The 20,354-nt window shown below is 32.6% G+C and overlaps 1 protein-coding gene across 3 annotated transcripts in view; it reads right to left on the reverse strand.

The window, feature by feature from the left end:
- Window positions 1–1,307: 1,307 nt before the first annotated feature.
- The window catches only part of CHORDC1 (cysteine and histidine rich domain containing 1), a 19,425-nt gene continuing 378 nt past the window's right edge, over window positions 1,308–20,354 (reverse strand). Inside the window, exons 2-11 of one of the 3 annotated variants that reach the window (XM_006926709.3) lie at window positions 17,177–17,226; window positions 14,053–14,109; window positions 12,906–13,063; window positions 10,852–10,955; window positions 10,168–10,226; window positions 6,554–6,624; window positions 5,498–5,603; window positions 4,095–4,214; window positions 3,607–3,669; window positions 1,308–3,350 (exon numbers count right to left, since the gene is read on the reverse strand). In XM_006926709.3, coding sequence (XP_006926771.1) covers window positions 3,204–3,350; window positions 3,607–3,669; window positions 4,095–4,214; window positions 5,498–5,603; window positions 6,554–6,624; window positions 10,168–10,226; window positions 10,852–10,955; window positions 12,906–13,063; window positions 14,053–14,109; window positions 17,177–17,226 — 935 coding nt within the window. In that variant the 3' untranslated portion in view covers window positions 1,308–3,203. The remainder of the gene's footprint in view (window positions 3,351–3,606; window positions 3,670–4,094; window positions 4,215–5,497; window positions 5,604–6,553; window positions 6,625–10,167; window positions 10,227–10,851; window positions 10,956–12,905; window positions 13,064–14,052; window positions 14,110–17,176; window positions 17,227–20,354) is intronic. The other 2 variants (XM_025042601.1, XM_015600512.2) reach the window with 2 other exon arrangements.

Consider the following 20,354-nt stretch of genomic DNA (forward strand, 5'->3'; position numbering starts at 1 on the left):
GGTTGAAAGTTTTATTTCACTTTAATAGACATTAAAGGTGGCCTAGTAAACTGGAAAACGAAGTCATTAATTAGCATTTAATAAAAACATACTCGTGCTCTTTAGGAAAACTTTTTGAGGGCATTCACAACTAAGAACTATATAAAAACTTAAAATCAAACAATAACTATGTAGAAGAAAAACTGCAAGCCCAGTTATTTCAGGGATAATGCTACATGTATAAAACCCCAGGCACCTACCCTTAGAAGGCAAGCCATGCAATAATTCCAGATGAGTTTAAGTTGTAAGATACTTGGGCAATGAGGAAGCAATCAGCTAAAGAATCAAATTCCCAGTTACCTAATGAACAATTAAATGGTTAAAAAAAAAAAAAAAAAGCCAATTAACAAAACCTAAAACAAGATGGACTTAGCTTGCATTTTGGAACTGAGGACATAGTGTTATGATATATGCAAAAGAATCAAAACAAATACCAAATATAAATGTTAGATCAAAAAAATTTGCAATGAAACAAAAAAAACCTATTACTGTTCTAACAGGTAACTTGAAAGTATCTAGATGCTAAAAATAAGTTAGAGTACATACCCAATGCCTTAAAACTGACACCAGAGCATTAAAAATTTTTATTGTGGGTATATGCCTGACAAGCATTTTCAGACTAGGGAATGTTTTTTGTTTTTTTTTTAAAGCAAGGGGCAGCAGAGCAATAATCCAAAGTCACCTTAAATTATTTGTAAAAATTAAGATTCTCTTTACCCTTATGTGGCTGAAGAATTGGCTAAAGAAAATCAAACAAGTTGTACTTAATAAAAATTTAAAATCTATGGCATAAAATATAAATTCTGACAAATTCTTTGCCAGGATACAGTTACGAATTACCTATCATTGACCTATAAGCATTTGTCTGTTAGTTTGATTTCCATTTATATTAATGGTTTATACATTCCTTGCTTAAATTTAAAAAAAAAAAAAAAATGCTAGGTCTCAAGAATTACCCTTTAATAGTGTTCCACTAAAAACAGATGGTCAAAATTAATGTTCTATTTTAGTTCATAGTATTGTACCTAGACTTAGCTTTATAAATGTTCTGTGGTCATGTAATATTTTAACATAAGGGGAATATTAATATAGGATATAACAAACTTTGTACTTTTGTTTTGCAACTCTTCTGTAAGTCTAAAATTATCTAAAAATAAGAGGTTGATTTAGCTATCATTAGTTACCAAGTGTATAATAAACCTAGCTTTGACTGCTTTGCTGTAAGTACTCTGAATGCTGAGAAAAACAAAGCATGTTTCTAGAGAAACTTAACAGTTAACCATTTTTTATTTTTTTGACAGACTGATAAAACACATTCTTACCTAATTATAACTGTCTATATATATGAGCCAAAGATAAGTATCATTTAGATTTTTTTCTAGGCAACAAACTCAGAGGTTTAATAAGGAAAGAAAGAAAAGGGTCACTAATATAACCAGACTAAATACATAAACTGTATCCAAGAAAAAGGTCAGTGCTTTGTACTTAACTCTTAGGTGTATGTATAATCCACTTGCTTTAAATAATAGTTCAACTGCACATACATACTAAGATACTGCTGAGGGGAAAACAGGCTCAAAAAGAAAACCTCAAAAAAGGGTCTATTAACCATTACCTCAGAGTTAAATCAAGTATCAATCTCTCCCCTGAACAACAGGATTTCATGTCTCAAATGAACTCAGGTTCCTAAATTATGAAAGATAACTTTTAAAAATTTAAATACAACTCAAGTATTATAAACTTATATACTCTATTTGGGTCTAATTTTTACTGCCCCAAATGTCCTGCCATGGTATTTCAGTGTCATGAAAGCCTGGTTGTCGTTTTTATGCCTTTATTTGTAACAGAGCTAAATATTTAATAATTACATAGTTGCATCTAATAGCTATTTGCTAAGGTAGTACAGTGATATATATTAACTCTTTAACACTGTATTCTGCAAATTCTCCTAAGAATTCCACTAATATCAAAAAAAGAAAAACACTCAAGGGGCTTAGGAAATAATCATTTTAATCTATGTAAGCATAATTCATGCCCAAACTTAAGTTCTGCCAGAGTTTTGGCCTTCATAACATTTATTTTTCATTTTCTTTCTGAGCTCTGTACTACCTCAAAGAGTAAGTTACCCTTCAATGGGTTCAATTAGCATAAACAATCTAATTCTGTGGTATTTATTTAATAAAGTACAATAATCAACATTGTATCACTTAGAATTGTCAAATTTTTCATGAAAAACCCTCCAAAACATTTAAGCTATTTAACATATAATACAATTATCATAAAGCAAAGTTTAAATATTTAGTTTTCTTATACACTAATGTACTTCCCATAAGCTTTTAAATATAATTTTATATAGTTTTCAATCAGGGAAGCCAGATATATATTTAATTTCTTTACATGTAATTAAAGATTGTAAGAGGGTACAGACTATAATTCAGATACAATTTAGTCATAACACCATACCAAGACCTTATAAATAATCAGGAGATATTTAACATTATTGCTTAGTCTCATAAAATAGGAATTTTAACCAAATTGATACCTCTATACTCTTATTTATAATGTTTTCCTACATCATACTGCTTGGCAAGTAATATAGGTAGATATAATTTTTCATTTCAATTAGTTGTAAACAAATTCAAATTTGTTGATCAATGCATATATTCCTCTTTATCTATTTATACTACCTTAGAATCCTCCTACAGACAGTAACTGACTCAAGTGGAAAAAACACTGCAGAACTCTTCCTTGAAGATTTTCAAGTATTATAGGAACACAAACTTATGAAAAAAACTAATTAAAAATTTGACAGTCCATCTTGCTTTACAATTATGGAATAATAGAGATATAAACAAATGGTACTTATATATTTCTCGCTTAACATTATATTAAGAAGTACTGTAACTGTTTATGATCTATCTTCTAGCTTCAAGTATAGGACACAACTACAGTTCTACTAGTGAGGAGAAATGAATAATCAATCTTAGGTAACTCAAAAGAAAAGTGGGAGGCACAAAAAGATAATCTGACTTTGGCTTTTAAGAATCTACTGTTGACCCTGAAATGCCAGATTCAACAACAAAACAAAAGATTACAGCAGCAAGCTACATCACCACATATTAAAAATTCTGAAAGAGGCAATAATTTTTATTCCCTCTCAACTCTCATTCTGTTTTATCTTCTTTTTGTTTTTCCTGGTTTTGGGTTGCAGGCAGTTCAAGGCTTGCCCACTGCATAGGTTCAGCTTTTCTCATGGTGATTTCAATCTTTGTTGCAGTCATAGTTACAAAACTTCGCTTTACATCAATCACCTGCAACATATTAAAGAGAATTACAGTAAACCTGGGTGGTTTTATTAGTGTTAGAGGAAAATATTGGTCTTGCTTATGTTTATAATAAAAAACCCAAGTCTCTTAATGCCATTTCTAAACCTACATTTCAACTTTTTGGTAAAAATATAAGCAAGTCATATACCTACTTTGCATCAATTACTAAACTTCTTCCTTTTATTGTACAAACAGTATTTTAAATTGTAAGAAAAAACTCTCCTGGATACATGATACTTACACCCCATAATTTAACATTTTGGTGAAATTCCTTCTCTCCTTCGAATACAATGTGTACATTTAACTGAAAAAGATATAGAAAGTTGAATAATTGATCAAATCCAAACTGAAGGTTTATGACATAAAACAATGATTATATAAAAAAGATACACTGATAAAAATCATTTAAGCTATTTTAATAAACTGCCAATATTGTATTTTATTTGAGAAAACCATAAACGAAAAAGAATTAACCTGAAGTTTCACACTGAGAACTAAGTACCATATTAACTGATAAATCTTCCAGGCTATGATAATTATCTCTGGAATGCTTTAGAACTACCTCTATTATGCAGAAATTTTCATTAAAATAGTTTCTGTGAAAGTAATTTGGAACTATATTTTCAATTGGAAAAAAGATCTTAAAATCAGCTCAAACAAGAACATTACGTCAACATTAAGAATAATGCATAAAGCCAATTTTTACTCAGAGATATTCCGTGTACTTACCAATGTACTATTAGCTACTACTTGACTAAGTTCTGGAAGGGAATTTTTAGCATATACTGAAATGGTGACTTCACCCCCAGTCTGATGCCAGTCATGTCTACACGGAACGACTTTTTTCCCCTGTAATATAAGACAAACTTTATGAATTTACAAAGCGACATATAAACTGACACATATAAGTGAGAAAAAAATTACCATGTGCATCTGGGAATCTGGGAAAAAAATAACTGACTATAACCATCTGCTATTGTTATTAATTACTTTCCTCTCATACTATGCAAAAAAAAAAAAAAAGGGGGGGGGAATTTGTGGAAGTAATCTTTTTATTACTATTAGGGAAATAATTATTACCCTACCAGTGGTACATTGCTTTATCAGTAACTACTTGAAAAAGAGACAAATCATGATCACAAAAACATTTCATCAAGGGTTAGATTCTGAAAACTTACATATAACAGAAAACAACAGCCTATTTTTTCGAACTAAATCTCTCAACTTTTGGACCTTGGAGAAATTACAGGGAGACTTCACTTTTGCTTATAAAACTAGTTTTATGGTAGATGCATTATGATAATCTCCAACTATGTGCTATTAAAAAAGCAGAAACTATAAAATACTCAAATATAGAATGAATTCTTAAAGCAATATGAAAATTTACAATTACTTTATAAAAGACACATATACTGAAAAGTTCATTGCCTTGCGGTTAGTAGTGCCAATACAGCACATAAAACTAATTTATTATGAAACACATAAATAATAGCTATCAAACATTTAGCAATAAATTGCTTTCCTTCTCATAACTTAATGGGATTTTGGGGAATTATCTGTAGAATCCAGTCTTTTTAAAAGTCGTACAGAGAAGCAGAAACTGATATTTTATTTATTTTATTTTTGGTAAATTTTCCTGTGGCAAGCAGAGGTATATAAAACAAGTCTGCAATCCTCCTCATTGGCTACTAGATGACGTCAACCATCTGTAAATGGTTGAATGAAGTTCTAAGTGGGCAAGAGAATCAGAAGTCTAAGTGATCAATAATATCAAATGAGTAAAAAAGTGATTTTTATGAAACAAAAAAATGGGAACAGGCTATGGAATTACAAAAAAATATGCTCTAATTTTGGCAGGCTTAAGTATTTCACAAACACTTATATGGTTGCATCATCAGCATATGTAATGGTTGTTTTGATCAAACGGCAGGATCTGAGAGACTGACTCAAATTTTAATTTTTAGGCCATTCAAAACTTTACTGTGTGAGGAAAGAAAATTTTTTTTGAAAATCTATACTGTGTGAGGGAGAGAAAACGTTTTTCTTTAAATCTAAAGACAGAATACTCTCAAATCTTTTAAAATGACTCAGATGAATACATCCTAATGCATTATTTTGAAAAGGTGACTTACAGCATCCTTTGCAGTCCACAGGTGTTTCCCTGTTGTACAGCCTGCTTGGGCTAAAAATGTATTAAAATCAGAAGTTTTTCTTCTACAACAGCTCCAGTATTTCATCCTTTAAATTAGCAGAGAAAAATTTCAGAAATAAAATCTCACAACCAATTAAGTCCAGAAGTATTATCGTGACAGTGATTCCAAAAAATTATTAAGTGCGAACTTTAGGACCTTAGAAGTGTCTAAGTTATCAAACACTTAAAACTTTAATTATTATCAGAAGACTAGTAATTTTAAAATCAGATGAAATTTATTATAGCAATTTTGGAGCTCCTAAATAAAGATGCTTAAAACCAAACACAAAATTCTGAATCAGCTTTTCACTGATAGCTTGCATTCCACTGTCTTGAAGTTACCAAAAAATGGTATGACCAAAACTTTAAAATCCTCACATTTGAGTAACCCAGCAAAGTGAGACTATTCAAACAAACTAAAAAATAATGTTTACACAACCTGTGAAGGTCAGTCCCACAGTAGGTGAAATCCACTATCCCTTGAGAAAAATCTAACCCCGGAAGACAAAAATTATAGTAAACCTTTGGGTTTGACTCCTGAAGAATACTGGAAACAGAGTGGAAGATTTTAACACAGTACCGTGTTTTTACAAACTACAGGGTAATACAGAAGAGAGGCTCTCAACTGAGGGCTGTAGAAAAGTATGAGTTTTCTTGGATGCCAGTGTAGGCATTTTAGTGCTCAGGGTCAAAATTTCTATATGTCCTAAATGTGCAGGACAGTCTTTCAAACAAAATACTACTTAGCCCAACAAAGTATCACATCGAAGTATAATGGAGAAACATGAGGTTTGAACCACAATGGCCACTTAACTGTAATACTATTTCAATTTCTCATGTGTAAAAGAAGATAAAACTCACATTTCTGGATTACTGTAAAGATTATATAACGATGTAAATAAAATATCTAATTACACTGCATGACAAATAATGTATAAAGGCATATTAACTTTTCTAACTTGTACCATAAAGTTTTTATTAGTCATGTATAAGTTACCCTTCATGGAAAATAGGTACTCCAGAATGATATACACAGACTTCTTCTAGACTCTGTAGACCCTGATACGTCTAAAAGAGAAAAAAGAAAAAAAATTAACTTCATATCTCAACGTTACATTTCGCACATTATTTGTAGTATTGATGACCTCTATGAATTATGAAAATGCTCAAGAAATAACAATAATCACTTAGAACATTCATAAATTCACCCTGGGCCATTCTAACAAGGAATGAAAAATGATTCTTTTTTAGATATGTTTACGTTTCAGTTCCCTATGAAAAAAGGCAAACAGAAGAGTAGGCAACAGGATGTATTAAGATGCTTTTAGACTTTTAGGCATGAGGTCACATCCGAGCACATTCAGGTATTTAAAATTTACAATATAATATTAAAACCAAGAGATTAGTAATCTCAACAGAAATACAGCATGATTTATGTGCATCAATTCTGTGTGTGCATTATCAATTAATATGGAAAATCTAATAAGCAATTCTGGAAGTTTTAGAGTGATGATTTCTTATCCCTATGAAGGGTAAAATGAGCTGCAGACCTATATATATATCCAGGGTTTGTCTGGAAGATCCGGGCCAACATTGCTGCTGTAGGTGAAGGCTCTACAGATGAATTCACAAAAAGTTATGTTAATATAACACAGATGAGGCCAGTAGTATAATTCTATTTTGGTTATTTATTACAACCACCTACGAGTACAGAAAATAGAATTCTGCACGTTTACTTTTTGGATATCCAAACTACTGGGGGTGTATATATCCTAAAGATATTCCATAAGCATGTAAACTCAGTATATTAGACTCTGAATTTATCACTGTTGCCCCCCAAACCTACTTGATGGCACCATATCCACTCAGTCTCCCAAAGCAAAACTGTTAAGTCCTCTTCAATTTCTCTTCTTCCTCCACCCATATGTAGTCTATCACAAACCTGTCAATTTGTCTTAAAAATATCTATCAGTTTAATCTGCTAACCTTCTTCATGATCACTAGCAGATTTTAGGCAATGAGACTATACTAAGAGATTCTAATTCATGGCCCTGAAATTAGCAGATTTCTTAAATAGGGCACAGAAAGCACTGGTCGCAAAGGAAAATATGGGTAAATTGGATTTTACTAAAATTAAAAAGCCTCTGTTTATTGAAAGCCATTGTTAGTGAAAATGTATAATGTCTCTTTGATAAAGAACTTGTAGCTAAAAATATATGAAGAAGTCCTAAAATCAATAAGAAAAAGCCAATTTAAGAGAAAAATAAAAGATTTTGGACATTTCACAAAAGATCCAAATGATCAATAAATATACAGAAAAGTACTCAATTATCAACTGGAAAGTGGGAATTAAAACCACGAGGGAAACACTACACATCCACCAGAATATAAAAAGAATATAAAATATAAAAGGCTGATATTATAAAGTGATACCAAGGTGTAGAAAAAGGAAACCAGCCTCACAAACTGCTGGTACGAGTGTAAATACAACTACTTTGGGAAACTATATAGACATATCTGTTAAAGCTGGTCATATACACACCCTATAATCCAGCAATTCCATTTCTAGTCACATCTTTAACAGAAATTACACCTGTCCCAAGTCATGTTCAAAAAATGTTTAGTATCATTAATCAAAAAAATTTAAAGAGCAGTAGAAGGGATAAATTGGCATATTCAAGCAATGGTATATTTTAAAGCAATGAAAATGTACAAACTACATGCAACAAAAGTAACTCTTAACAAACATCTTATTAAGGAAAGGAAAATAGACACAAGGATACCTATTCTATGATTCTATTTGCATTAAATTCAAAAACAGGGAAAACTAATCTATGTTGATAAAAAGAAAATGTGGTTACCTTTGGGAGAGAGAGAGTGAGGAGACATATGAAGGGTTCTAGCGCTTTATGAAAATTCCTTGAGCTATAAATCTACATTTGTATACTTTTAAATGTTATATTTCAGTGAAAAAGATTTAAAAATTTCTTTAGTGGCCTCCATAACCCAAAGTAAAGTCTAACTCTTGAGGATTATACAAGTCTTTCAAGATCTGACCCCTACACTTCTCTTTTAATCTCAACTTCACACCAGCAAATTCTGTACCATTATTATTAACAATTTATTGTTTTCTGTATACTACTGCTATCATCTCTGCTTGGGAAATCTTGCCTTTTTGTCTATTTAGAGAATTGTCATTTGTTTTTCAAAATTCATCTGGGATACCTTCTGTCTGATCTTCCTCTACTACCCTACCACTTTACTTGCACTATCGCTCCTATTGCAAGAATTAATCTTTTATCTACTACTTATACCTTATAAACATGATAAACATATGAATACATTTATATTTACATCCCTAAATGGCAACGCAATCTCAAATTTAACATGAGAGAAAACCACAAACCTGCTCCCCAACCCTGTCTTCTCCTTCTTGGTTAACGGTGCCATCCATTACCTAGACACTGGAGCTATAAGCCCCTTTCCTTCACTTCTGGTTCATTACCAAGTCCTGTTAATATTTCCAAATATCATTCATGCTACATGTATTTGCCATGTACCAGGCATTGCTCTAAGCATTCAAAATACTGCAAAGAACAAATTCCTTTTTTTGTAAACCTCACATTAAGGAGGAAAAGGAAAGTTAGATGTGACAGATCATAAGCGAAATCAATATGCAAAATAAGTGACAGGTCATAAGGAAGTGCGTGCTAGGAGCAAAGAGAAGAGTAAGAGTGCAAATGCTGAAGGGTATGCAATTTTACATACTGTAGGTAAGAAAAAGCCTCATTGAGATGTCTGATCACCTCCCACATTTAAGTACTTCTCAAAAACATACTCTCCAACCCCACTGCCTGGTCTTCTGCAACAGCATACTAGCTGGTTCCTTTTTCCAATTCCACTCCTGCCCCATTATGTTTGCTATTGGCAGCCAAAGCTATATATTTTAAAACCTCTCCTTAAAACGGATAGCTTCCCATTATACTTAGAATAAAGCCCAAACCCCTCATTATGGCTTTTAAGAACCTCCTTAATCTTGCCTACCTCTTATCCACTACTTACACACCCTTGCCCAAGCCCGACTAACCTTTCTCTTAATTCCTTGAAAAGACAAGATCTAAAACCTCTACACATACTACTCCCATATCTACTCCAAGGTTTATAGAACCCATCTGCTACATTCAGATTTTTAACTTAGTGTAAACACTTCAAAAGACCTCTCTGAAATCTTAAATAGCTTCTCTCTATCCTCTTTTCTTCATAACTACCTGAAATCATATTTAATTACCTATTTGTTCTCTCTCTCTCTCTAAACTAGAATACCAGCTTAGCATGAAGAGATTTTTGCTTTAATACCACGTCCCCAGCCCTCAATGTGTGACACGTAGTAAGTGCTCAGTAAATGCTGACTGAATTAGAATTATTTATTCCCAAGATTCTATCAGATATGATACTCCTCAGTCTCTTATCCATGTTCATAGCCCTAGCTCACAGCATAGTGCCCAACATGTAATAGGTATGCAAATCTGTGAACTGAGTCAGTAAACTGTAGTTTTTTTTCAAAATTAAAGTTTTACTTCCATGACACAACATAAATTTTACAACATATACCTTTGAACACCCTCCATTTTTACATGAGGTCCCAATCTTAATTTCATCACTGTCTTCTTCTGAAACAAAGGGAAAAAAATCAAATAAGAAACAGTAAAACAGAACTCTTTACTGTAGTGCCATTCTTAAAAAGGAAACATTTCCATAAAACAGGCATTTAAAAAAATAATCTAAATGCAAAAACACTGACATTTTAAAATAAGAACGTTTTCTCTGTGTTCCCAGGCAATGTATTTAAAAAGCTATTAAGAAGGCAACTATCATGATTAGGTTTTGCTGATGTACTCAACATGATATATGACATTTCTATTCTATAATACAATACTATATTCAATATCTTAACATTATAAAAGAGAAGTGAAAGGATACTTTCCTCCCATGGTATCAGGTAAAGATTATAAAACACCGAATTTTTTTACCTCATGGACAATGTAACATTTACAATTATTAAAGAAATTTAACTCACTGTTAAAAAGTAATGAATCAAAAGAAAAAATTTAACAAACTCTCATTCTGAATAAACCACGTAGTCATTCTGTGGTATTACTCGCATTTAGAAAACAAATTAAGTTCTTTACTACAATGTGTTACTTTTTCAAATATACATTCATTAAACTATATGGCTTCTGGTTCTTTTAGATAATTGGTTAATTATACAGAAAAAAATACAAAATAAAACCTTACCTTTCTTATTTTCTTCGTTCCCTGATGATAGTTTAAGTTTATCAAGTGCTTGTTTTAGGGAGGCAGATACTTTCAATTCCAAATTTGACATTGGTTCATCTGGGCTGGAGAATTTTGAGACTTTATTACCATTAATGATATATTCCTTTTTTATTTTAGCACAAATATTCCTTTGTGCTAAAATAAATATACTTAAGAGCCTATTTATGAAGAGCCCAAATACTTGATGAATCAACTTTTTCCCATTAAAAAGTATTTTACAAATAACCGCTATAATGTACTGACATTTCTATGTTTTAACAAAAAAGATTCTGATATTACAATATTAAGTCCTGACTAATCATGCTATTGCCAATACATTAAATTATTAATCAGTAGGGCTAATGGGAAAAAAGTAAAGATTAGGAATCCAAGTTTGTTAAGATGAGTAACTCCAAGGAAGTTATTGTAATTTTACATTCTATGCCTAAGCAAAATGCTGAGTATATAAACAAAAGGCAGTATGTACTAAGTGAATCCACTTAGTGGAGACATTCTACTGGGAGATAATTCACTTTGCGTGAACACTGGTACCATACATCTATAAATTCGGATACAACTGTATCGCAGACAATTTTAATGGAGCCAAAAACACAGTAACGACATTTTATAACATATGTACAATTTTTTAAGACAGTAAATAAGTATTAAGAATACTAATAAATGCAGCAATAAAAATAGAAACTATAGGTTATTCATTCTACATCCTTAATAAAATAAAACTAATGATGTAGGAGGCATTAACAAAGTACATAAAAAGCTATCTTTGCAATACCACTAAATGAATTTAGGATGTTTCCCTCACTTCCTCTTAAGTGAAACAGTCCATCATTTAAAGAAAATATTAACTCATATTGTCAATTATAGTAGAGTCCACTGTAATACTTAAGAATGAGCTATGTCAGAATTGTCTTTTTCTGATTATTTTTTTCTACCTGCCAAATCAGCCAGCAAGACATCTGATAAAGTCTCTCATGATTAAGAATAAGGTAAAGATGGAATAAAATCATGCTATGTAGTGTGGTTAAACAAACAAACCTCAAGATGTCTCTTAGGGTTCTTATTTTGGTTTAGTATTAGTCAATATGTTATAAATTTGTTTAAGTAAGATCAATAAAGAAAAAGTTAGAAAAACCCTAAGTCCACAGAGTGAATAAAATGTCAACAGGGGGCATATATGAAGCCAAAACCCATCTTTTTTTTAATTCTTATATTTTGGTTCTAAAACAATTTGATACTCAAGTGCGACATGAAAAAAACCTGGCATAATAGTGGTACCCAATATGTATGTATGGAAATGTAAAATTAAATATAATCTAGTTGATCAGAAGGTGAGTATGGAGTCTGTATAATTCTACTGCAAAATAAGCAAAAGGCCTTTTAAAAGTACTTTTAACAGATATACAATTTAAATCAAAAACATAAAAACTTGTCAGTGATAACGAGATTAACAGTTTCCAGGCATCTGAAAACAGATGAGTGACAGACTTGTTCTAACTGGCAAAATATGGACAAAGAAAGAAATAATTTGGCTCAACACACAGGAAAAATTATACACTGATTTAGTAATATAATGGACTACTATAAAAGTAAATTCTTCTTCACTAGAATTATTTGAAAGTAAATATTCTTCTGTCAAGAATGTCCTAGAAGATATTTGAGAAACAGTAGAAGAATGGAAAACAAGACCTCTAAGTTCTTTTTCAACTCAAACTGATTAACCAACAAGGACAACTCCTTTACAGAATTTCACTATGCCACAGTGAAAGATACAAGCCAAGTCATAAGAAGTATGCATGGCTTCCTCACCTTGCCATAATGATGATGATGCAGTGAACAAGTCTGCAATGGATTTTACTGTGTACATGCCCTTAGCTGAGGGGGAATAAAAATGAAAGGCATAGCTAAAATGGTTCAAAAGTTGGTGACCTACACTGACAGCTACAAATGATATTATACAAAATCATAAAAGGAAATACCAGAAACAAATAATATGCAACTGTAAAAAAATGTACCTTGGCCTCTTTATTGCTTCTACTGGTTTAGGGGCCTGAATGATGTGCTCCTGAAATTTGGGTTTCAATTCAGATAGTTCTTTCTTCTCAGTAGTCTTGACTTCAGGTTTGACTGGCTCAGGTGGCTTTTCATTATTATGTCTACCTTTTGTACAGCCCTGTTAGTGAAAGGTATTAAGAATTATCCTATCATCTATTTCACATGCCATGAAAAAAATACTATTTTTCAATTCTTTATTAAAAAATCCTCTTTTGTATGTTTTCTCCACTTTTATCACATTATTTTAAGAAACTAAAAACAGGAAAACAAATTTGCTCTATTTGTAAATGAGTTATTACACGAGTAATGCGTTTTAAAAGACTTTTAAAAAATACTTCATAAATATCTACTTAACTATTAAATGTACAGCATAAACTCCCTTTATATAGGAAACAAATTCTGGAGATCTAAGAGAATTCTACAAATCATTTATAAAAAAGGGCCTCAATGTGATCCTCAGTTCGGCTACTTACTGGCTATATGACCTTGAGCAAATTAACCTTTTTAAACCTCAGTTTACTCATCAGTAAATGAAGATAACGGCACTTTGAAAGGATTAAAACAACAAAATTAAACAACAGAATACTTCGTACATCTGGCAGGTGGCAAATATTCAATAAATGCTAGCTACCTTTTCCGTATTCCACTGATTCATACTTACATTTTAATATCTCTGAAATCGTAAGATCAATGGCATTTCAATGTTATTTCATTAACAGCTTTAGTTTTCTTTCTTAAGGGTATACAAAAGAATGGTGTACTTCGATAGTATTTTAGATTCAATAAAAATTTATTGTTCCTAATTGAAAATGCATTAAATTGTTGCCTACCCTTTGCTTCTTCTTGATGTTCTTTTACGACTACTAACATCAAGCATAAACCTAAATTGACAAGTCGGTAATGCATATCTTGAAACCTTCATTTCTAAAATATTAAAATTCCTATTTTAATGACTGTAGACAGGAGGTAAGCCCCATTTTAAAAGAAAGGTACTGTCTGCAAGGTAACAGGAATTCATCAATAGATGTCCAAAATCAGATCCCTCAAATCTGTAACTCCCAATATGTAATTTTCAGGTGATAATCTAGGAAAAAAATTAATACTTACTACAATGCTTAAAAAATCAGAAAAATCAGTTGTTCTTCTTCTACAGCAAGACCACCCCTATGAAACACAAGAGAATAAAAACTGAAAACTATCTGCATGAGAACCACACACAGTGAAACAGTGCACTTGCACTTATCTACTTGAATCCAGAAGTGGCTTGAATATATATGTATTTCACAGTTTTGAGGTGTCTGAAAAAAAGTTAACGAATGTTAGAAGTGATGTGTAGTGAGATCTACCTTAAGGAAGCACCTTAAAAATAAAGAGAAATTGCTTCTGTATTAAAAATAGTACTTGATTTTAGAAAACAATTTATAATTTCTAAATACAGCATATATTTTAAAAGACTTAGGAAGTGAAAAATGCAGTAAGTCTGAGATAATTACAATAAAGTTTCGAAATGAACTCATTGTAGCTATTCCTCAATAAGCTTTCTACCTATTTTCAGAACAGATTAATTAATGCAGCCGCATAAGCAGTGCGAGACCTTTGAAAGTTAAATGATCTTTTCAGTGAGAAACATAAAAATATAGAAATTGTAATGTGGTGCATAATTTCTGAACAAAATATCAACTGGCCTACCAAAAAATAGCTTTAAGTTGTCATCTATAACTCTAGTGTAGTGCAGAGACTAAGGAAATAAAAAGGCAGTTTCAAGACTTGGGGTGTCTCAAATAGACTAAGGGCTAGCTTTACACATACCTATCTGGGCCTCACTATTTTTCTCAATATACTGCTTGAAGAATTTGGCAGTGATTTTTTTTTTCCCACAATATGCACTTAAAGGTTTTTTTTATGTTCAATGTGCTATAATTCAAATTTTCCTTTATTTTGATTCTTTTATTCTGAATTGAAATATAGATGAAAAGTTACAACAACTAAATATAGGGTTTAATTAGCACTGATAATATAGTCATCAGAAAAGTTATTCTAAACAAGAATTACATCAGGGATTCTGGAGATACTGGGATACATACATAAAACAGACTAATTGTTCCTAAATGCCAAACTGGGATCCATAGTTCTCAGTAAAATGAGAAAAGGAAGGATAATTTTAAGTATGTGTGTATAAGGTTGCTGACTTTTCTTAAGTAGGATTGTCCTTTTCTCTGAATATGCCTCTTCTAATTTGAACATTAAAGTGTTCTGTCACTTGTTAATGTAATATTTAATGCCTTAATTGGTCAAAAAGAAAACCGGCAACAACAGACACTAGATACTATATCGACGAATTTCGTCTGAAATTTACTGGGCTGTGAAATCCAACAGTCTTGGAAAATCTGGATATTCAAGAAATGTTTATGGAGACAATAATAAGCAAAAGAATTAGAGAACAGAAATACTTAAAAGTAAAATCATTAAGATTAATCAGTCTGAGTGATTAACAGTTGTGTAGTAAAAACAGAGAGATGTAGACTAAATGACCAAAAGTTAGTGATATCATTACTAACAGCGACAAAGGTGAGAGGCAAAGCTATTTTTGGAATGAGTCCACTTCAGATAATGGTTCACGGCTGCCAATGACATACAAAAATGGAAATATGTTCTAGAAGCCATTGGCATAGAGGTGACATTTAAGGGTAGGAATGAACTAAAATGAGAAAAGAAGAAGCCCAAAGACTGAGCAGTGAAGTCTGATTATGATTTGGAGATAAGAGGAAAACAGCATAGAAAAAAGTGTACAAGAAAAATAAGCATAGAATAAAAAGCAGTCCAAGAAAGAGAAAATTCCCCAATCCCGCAAAAATAAATATTCCTACAGAATCACAGTTTCCAACCTCACAAATTTGTAAAAAGGCTAAAAAGATGAAAGTAGGAGTCAGGTCTCAACTCGCCCCATTGAATATTTATTTTCCTGGCTTAGAACCAGACTAACACACTTATCTCCTTGTACATCTTTGTTTATACTTGGCTATCTAACAGTTAAATGTCAAAAAAGTCCATCTACTCCCTGAAAGGTATAATTAGAAACAATGTGTGTGTGTGTGTTTTGAGATCCTAATAATATAGCGTAACAATATTGGTCTTGCAAGTTTTATTAATTTCAATTATGCATGTATCAGACAGACCGATTTGTCTTATTTCTTTAAAGAGCTACTTCACATATAAATCTCTATACTAGCCTACCCCTTCAAAATGTAATTTGAATGTTTTCTGTAAATTATCCTAAAAGTTTTCAACAGAATTTCATAATTATTAAAGATTATTTACCTAAAATATCCTAATAGCATCTTGCCAAACCATAAAGCAATAAATTTGTCTATCATCTTTGACATTAGAATAAATAATGGAAACTTTCTATTTTAAGGGCATGTATCCCATCAATTAAAATTAGTACCTTACAAAAAAGGGGCACTTTTTCAACAGAATTAACAGTGATCTAAAATGTTTGATATAGTACTTTTATAAAATAAGATATGCTGAAAATCATTCCCTGTAATTTTTTAAAACAAAGGTCAATTATAATAAAAAAAAACTCAAAGGGAACTGACAATATTTAAATATTTACGACTGTGTTTATGTTCCTAAGAACAAGTAGCAACACCTAAAACCAAGGCAGCCATGCGGCAACATTCTGAGATACACAATGGAAAATGTACCATATTATCATAAATTCTGAAAGATCAACAGAACCGAAATGAAAAACCTGGTCAAACAACATTCTATTATTTCTCTATTTCTCCGGAACATTAACGAAGTACAGCCGGAAAACAGGTGGCATCTCTTTTCTGTAAACTTACATGTCAGTCCTGAGATGGGCACCATTCTCAAGTGTTTATAATCTTTCCTAAAATTCAGAGCTGCTCTTATTAGACGGCACCTGTCTGATAGACTGAGAGCTTAAGATTCAATACAACTACTTGTATTTCTCCTCAAATTTAGGAAAGTAAAGAAACGTGGAGTAGAGAAAATGAGAACTGAGGTAGAAATAACAATTTTATTAAATAAAATTTCCAGTAATTTGCCTTTAGTGGAGTACTTGATTAAAGCACCCCAAAATGATCCTTAAGAAAGCAGAAAGTCACGCACTGTGGAAAAAAAAGATGAGACAATAAAGATTTAGTATTATATCTCTAAATTTACTATACAAATATGAAGACAATGAAATATATCAAGTTCCTACCTTTAATGCATCATGAAAGACTGGAACACCTGGGTGGTATATGCAAGCATCTGTTCAAAAACAGAAGAAAAAAATAATACCACTTTATAATAAAGAAATATTATTATTTCCTTCAGGTGTTAACATTAATGCTTTTTCCAAACCCAGGTAATATTTTTCTTTTCCTTAAATATTCACTAATGCTCTAGTTTGATGCACGACACACTGTGCTTAATTTAACACTGAATTAAAATAGTAATAGTTAAAATTCTAATTCAAGAGTGTGTTAGCTATAAAAATAATACAGAATAGTTCAAGTACAACAAAATAAATTCTATTTCTCTAATCTTTGTAGTAAAATTTGTTTAGTATCAAAACTACAAGCTCCAAGATTTTGGCCATCATCTTTCAATTCTGTTTTTACAAAAATACTATCAAACTTATGTGTTCTCAATTGCATTGATCCATAGGTTCCCTAAGAGAGTCCCTAAAAAGATATTTTGGAAGAACAGTTTCAAAATTTTAAAAACTTATGTAATATCTAATTGCTAATTTAACTTTCCTGGACAGGTATCAATTCCTAAATATAAACCTCATTAAAAAGAACTTTAAATTATACTTATTGTTATTCTGTATTTCTTTATACCATCCTCATTATACCATCAATTTTTACTTAATTCATATAAAAAGAGGCTTTTAAAGTTTGCAATATGAAGTAGTACATTAAACAAAAATAGAAAATAGACACTTATTCACTGAGAGAATCATGAACTTAGGAAAAAAGGTGAGCCCTCAAACTGCACAATTTTCTTGTAAGGCTACTTTGCTCAACCTTCATGTCTGTTTAGCTTTCAGCTGTCTACAACCCGATTCTTGGTATTGCCTTAAAATGATTAATCCCTGGCACTTAAGGAAATCTTACCCCTGTATTAATAGCCAATATGGTTTCCTTAGTTAGTGACCAGGTGTTACATAGACACTAATGGTGAATGGAAAGTGTCAAGTATTTTCATGACACAGTAAATAAAGAAATAAAGAAGCTATTAATTAGAGATAGTAGTAGAAGGGCTGAAGAAGGAGATTCAAAGTCAAAATAGAATATGCAGCCGGATATGAAGCTGAGAAGGGAATCAAAGCAGAGAACAGAGTATTTTTAAATACCAAATATTCATAGTCAGAAACATAACATGAATAACGTAAAACGCAGTAAGAAGCATAATCATAATGGTCAGTTTTGGCAGAATGGCAACAGCAGTGAGTCAGGTCTTAACAATACAATTAGTATAAACAAAATCAGAAAATCACTGCTTTCAAAAGTAAGTAACAAGCCAGCGAACATTCTCCTCTCTAGCCTTTATCAGGATTAATAGTTTAGCTCAAAGTAATTATTTTATGGGTAAGAAGGTACAAGTTGGAAGCGGTTAACAGCCAAGGGTCTGACCCTGGCTCAAATTCTACCTGTGCCTCTTGGTAGCCATTTCAATTTCCTCATGTATCTGGATTTAATAGAATACTGTTTGTGAAATGGTGCTTTTTCCAGAATAACTAACATATATAAGTTCCTAATCATTTTCCTTTAAACACTATAGCTGTGTTTCAAACTAAAATGTCCTATCAGCTTACAAGGGAGTTTTGTTATTTTTTAGTCAATACACAAGGTCAAATCTCTCCTGTATAAAACTTTCTCCTAAATACGTCCACAGCTTTGCCATTAGCTCTGGCTTCTACTCCCTATCTCCATCTGCTTAACTTTCCATTCAGTCAATCAACTTCTTTGGGATATTTAAGTCTCTAAAATTACCCCCATTTTGCTAAAGCAAATAAACTTTCAGCAACCTTATTAGCGCTCCCAGTTGAAGACTGTCTACAACTCTGGCTTTCTTGCCCACCCAACCCCCCAACCTCTTTCCTAGGTACTGTACCATTTCATACAGAGTTGACTTCCAAAAACTGGCTGTATCTCTTAATTTTACCCTGGCATATAACACCCTATAAATAAACATAGTGCCCCATACAACAAAGCACCAGCCTTTTCTCTTTATTACTGGAGTATACACAGACGTACGCTACCGAAAGCAAAGGACTTTAAAAAAGACCCTAATTCCTCGATTATGTCGTCCACTGAAATTTCACAATTTTCCCCTGGAAAAACTTTATATCATAAAAATGTCAATGACAGTAACTAGAATATTGTACAAAGACTGGACATATCTTTTCTTTAGAATTCTGCCCATGGTCTTTACCATTTTAAATGATGTCACAAATTCACCTGTGCGCCAAGATAAATATTTCAGACATCTGAGAGGTGAAAAAGATTTTAAAAGGCATCAATTTAATCTCTTTCACAATGAGGACCCATGATGCTATCATGTTGAACTTGGCTTTGCTAATAATGCATACTTCATAGGGTTATTGGGAAGATTAAAGTGAAATAATGTAAAGTGATAGACTGGCATGTGGAAAACAAGACAGTAAATGCTAAATTTGCATAAGCGGTGTCAAGTTCCACAATACTCAAATAATCAACTCATTTATCTCATTCAGCAATCAAAATCAAGTTTACTGTTTTTTTTCTATTTCTCACCTAGTTTAGTCACTATCTCACTTTTACATCCTTAACAACACCTTGGTGCTGTGGAGATAACTCAATCATTTTATCCTAAAAATGGCACGGTATTAAAATAGGAAGACCATCGCAAAAATATCCAGCACAAATACCGCTACTAAGTAGAGGATAACGAATGTACCACCCACCGGGACCGGTGTATCACAACAGCGCAAAAATATAGAATGATTTTCCTAACCGAGTACACATTTTAAAAAGTTTGGAACAGTGGGTCTACCGAACAGGCCGCCAGCCAGCTCTCAGACAAATTCCTATACTAATACAACGAAGACGAACTTAAATACTACGGTAACCCGCCCGCCGCCTACCCCTCCGGCGTCTGTCTCTCGCACACACACGATCACAACAAATCATCCGCCACGCGAGGCCAGTAGCTCCCGGCTAACCTCGCTCCCGGGACAGAGCGGCTGGGGACGAAGACGTTCTAGCCCCAGGCGAACGAGCGCGCAGAGCGGCCCGCTGGGGAAACACGTGGGCCCCGGCGAGGGCCGGTCCGCGGGTTCGGGACGCGGCGGTGGGGGGCCGGATGCCGTTACCGGGGCGCCGCCCAGGCCCTGCGCACGCGGGGGCCGC

The sequence above is a fragment of the Pteropus alecto genome, unplaced genomic scaffold, assembly GCF_000325575.1.
Source record: "Pteropus alecto unplaced genomic scaffold, ASM32557v1 scaffold7, whole genome shotgun sequence".
Classification (NCBI taxonomy): Eukaryota; Metazoa; Chordata; class Mammalia; order Chiroptera; family Pteropodidae; genus Pteropus; species Pteropus alecto.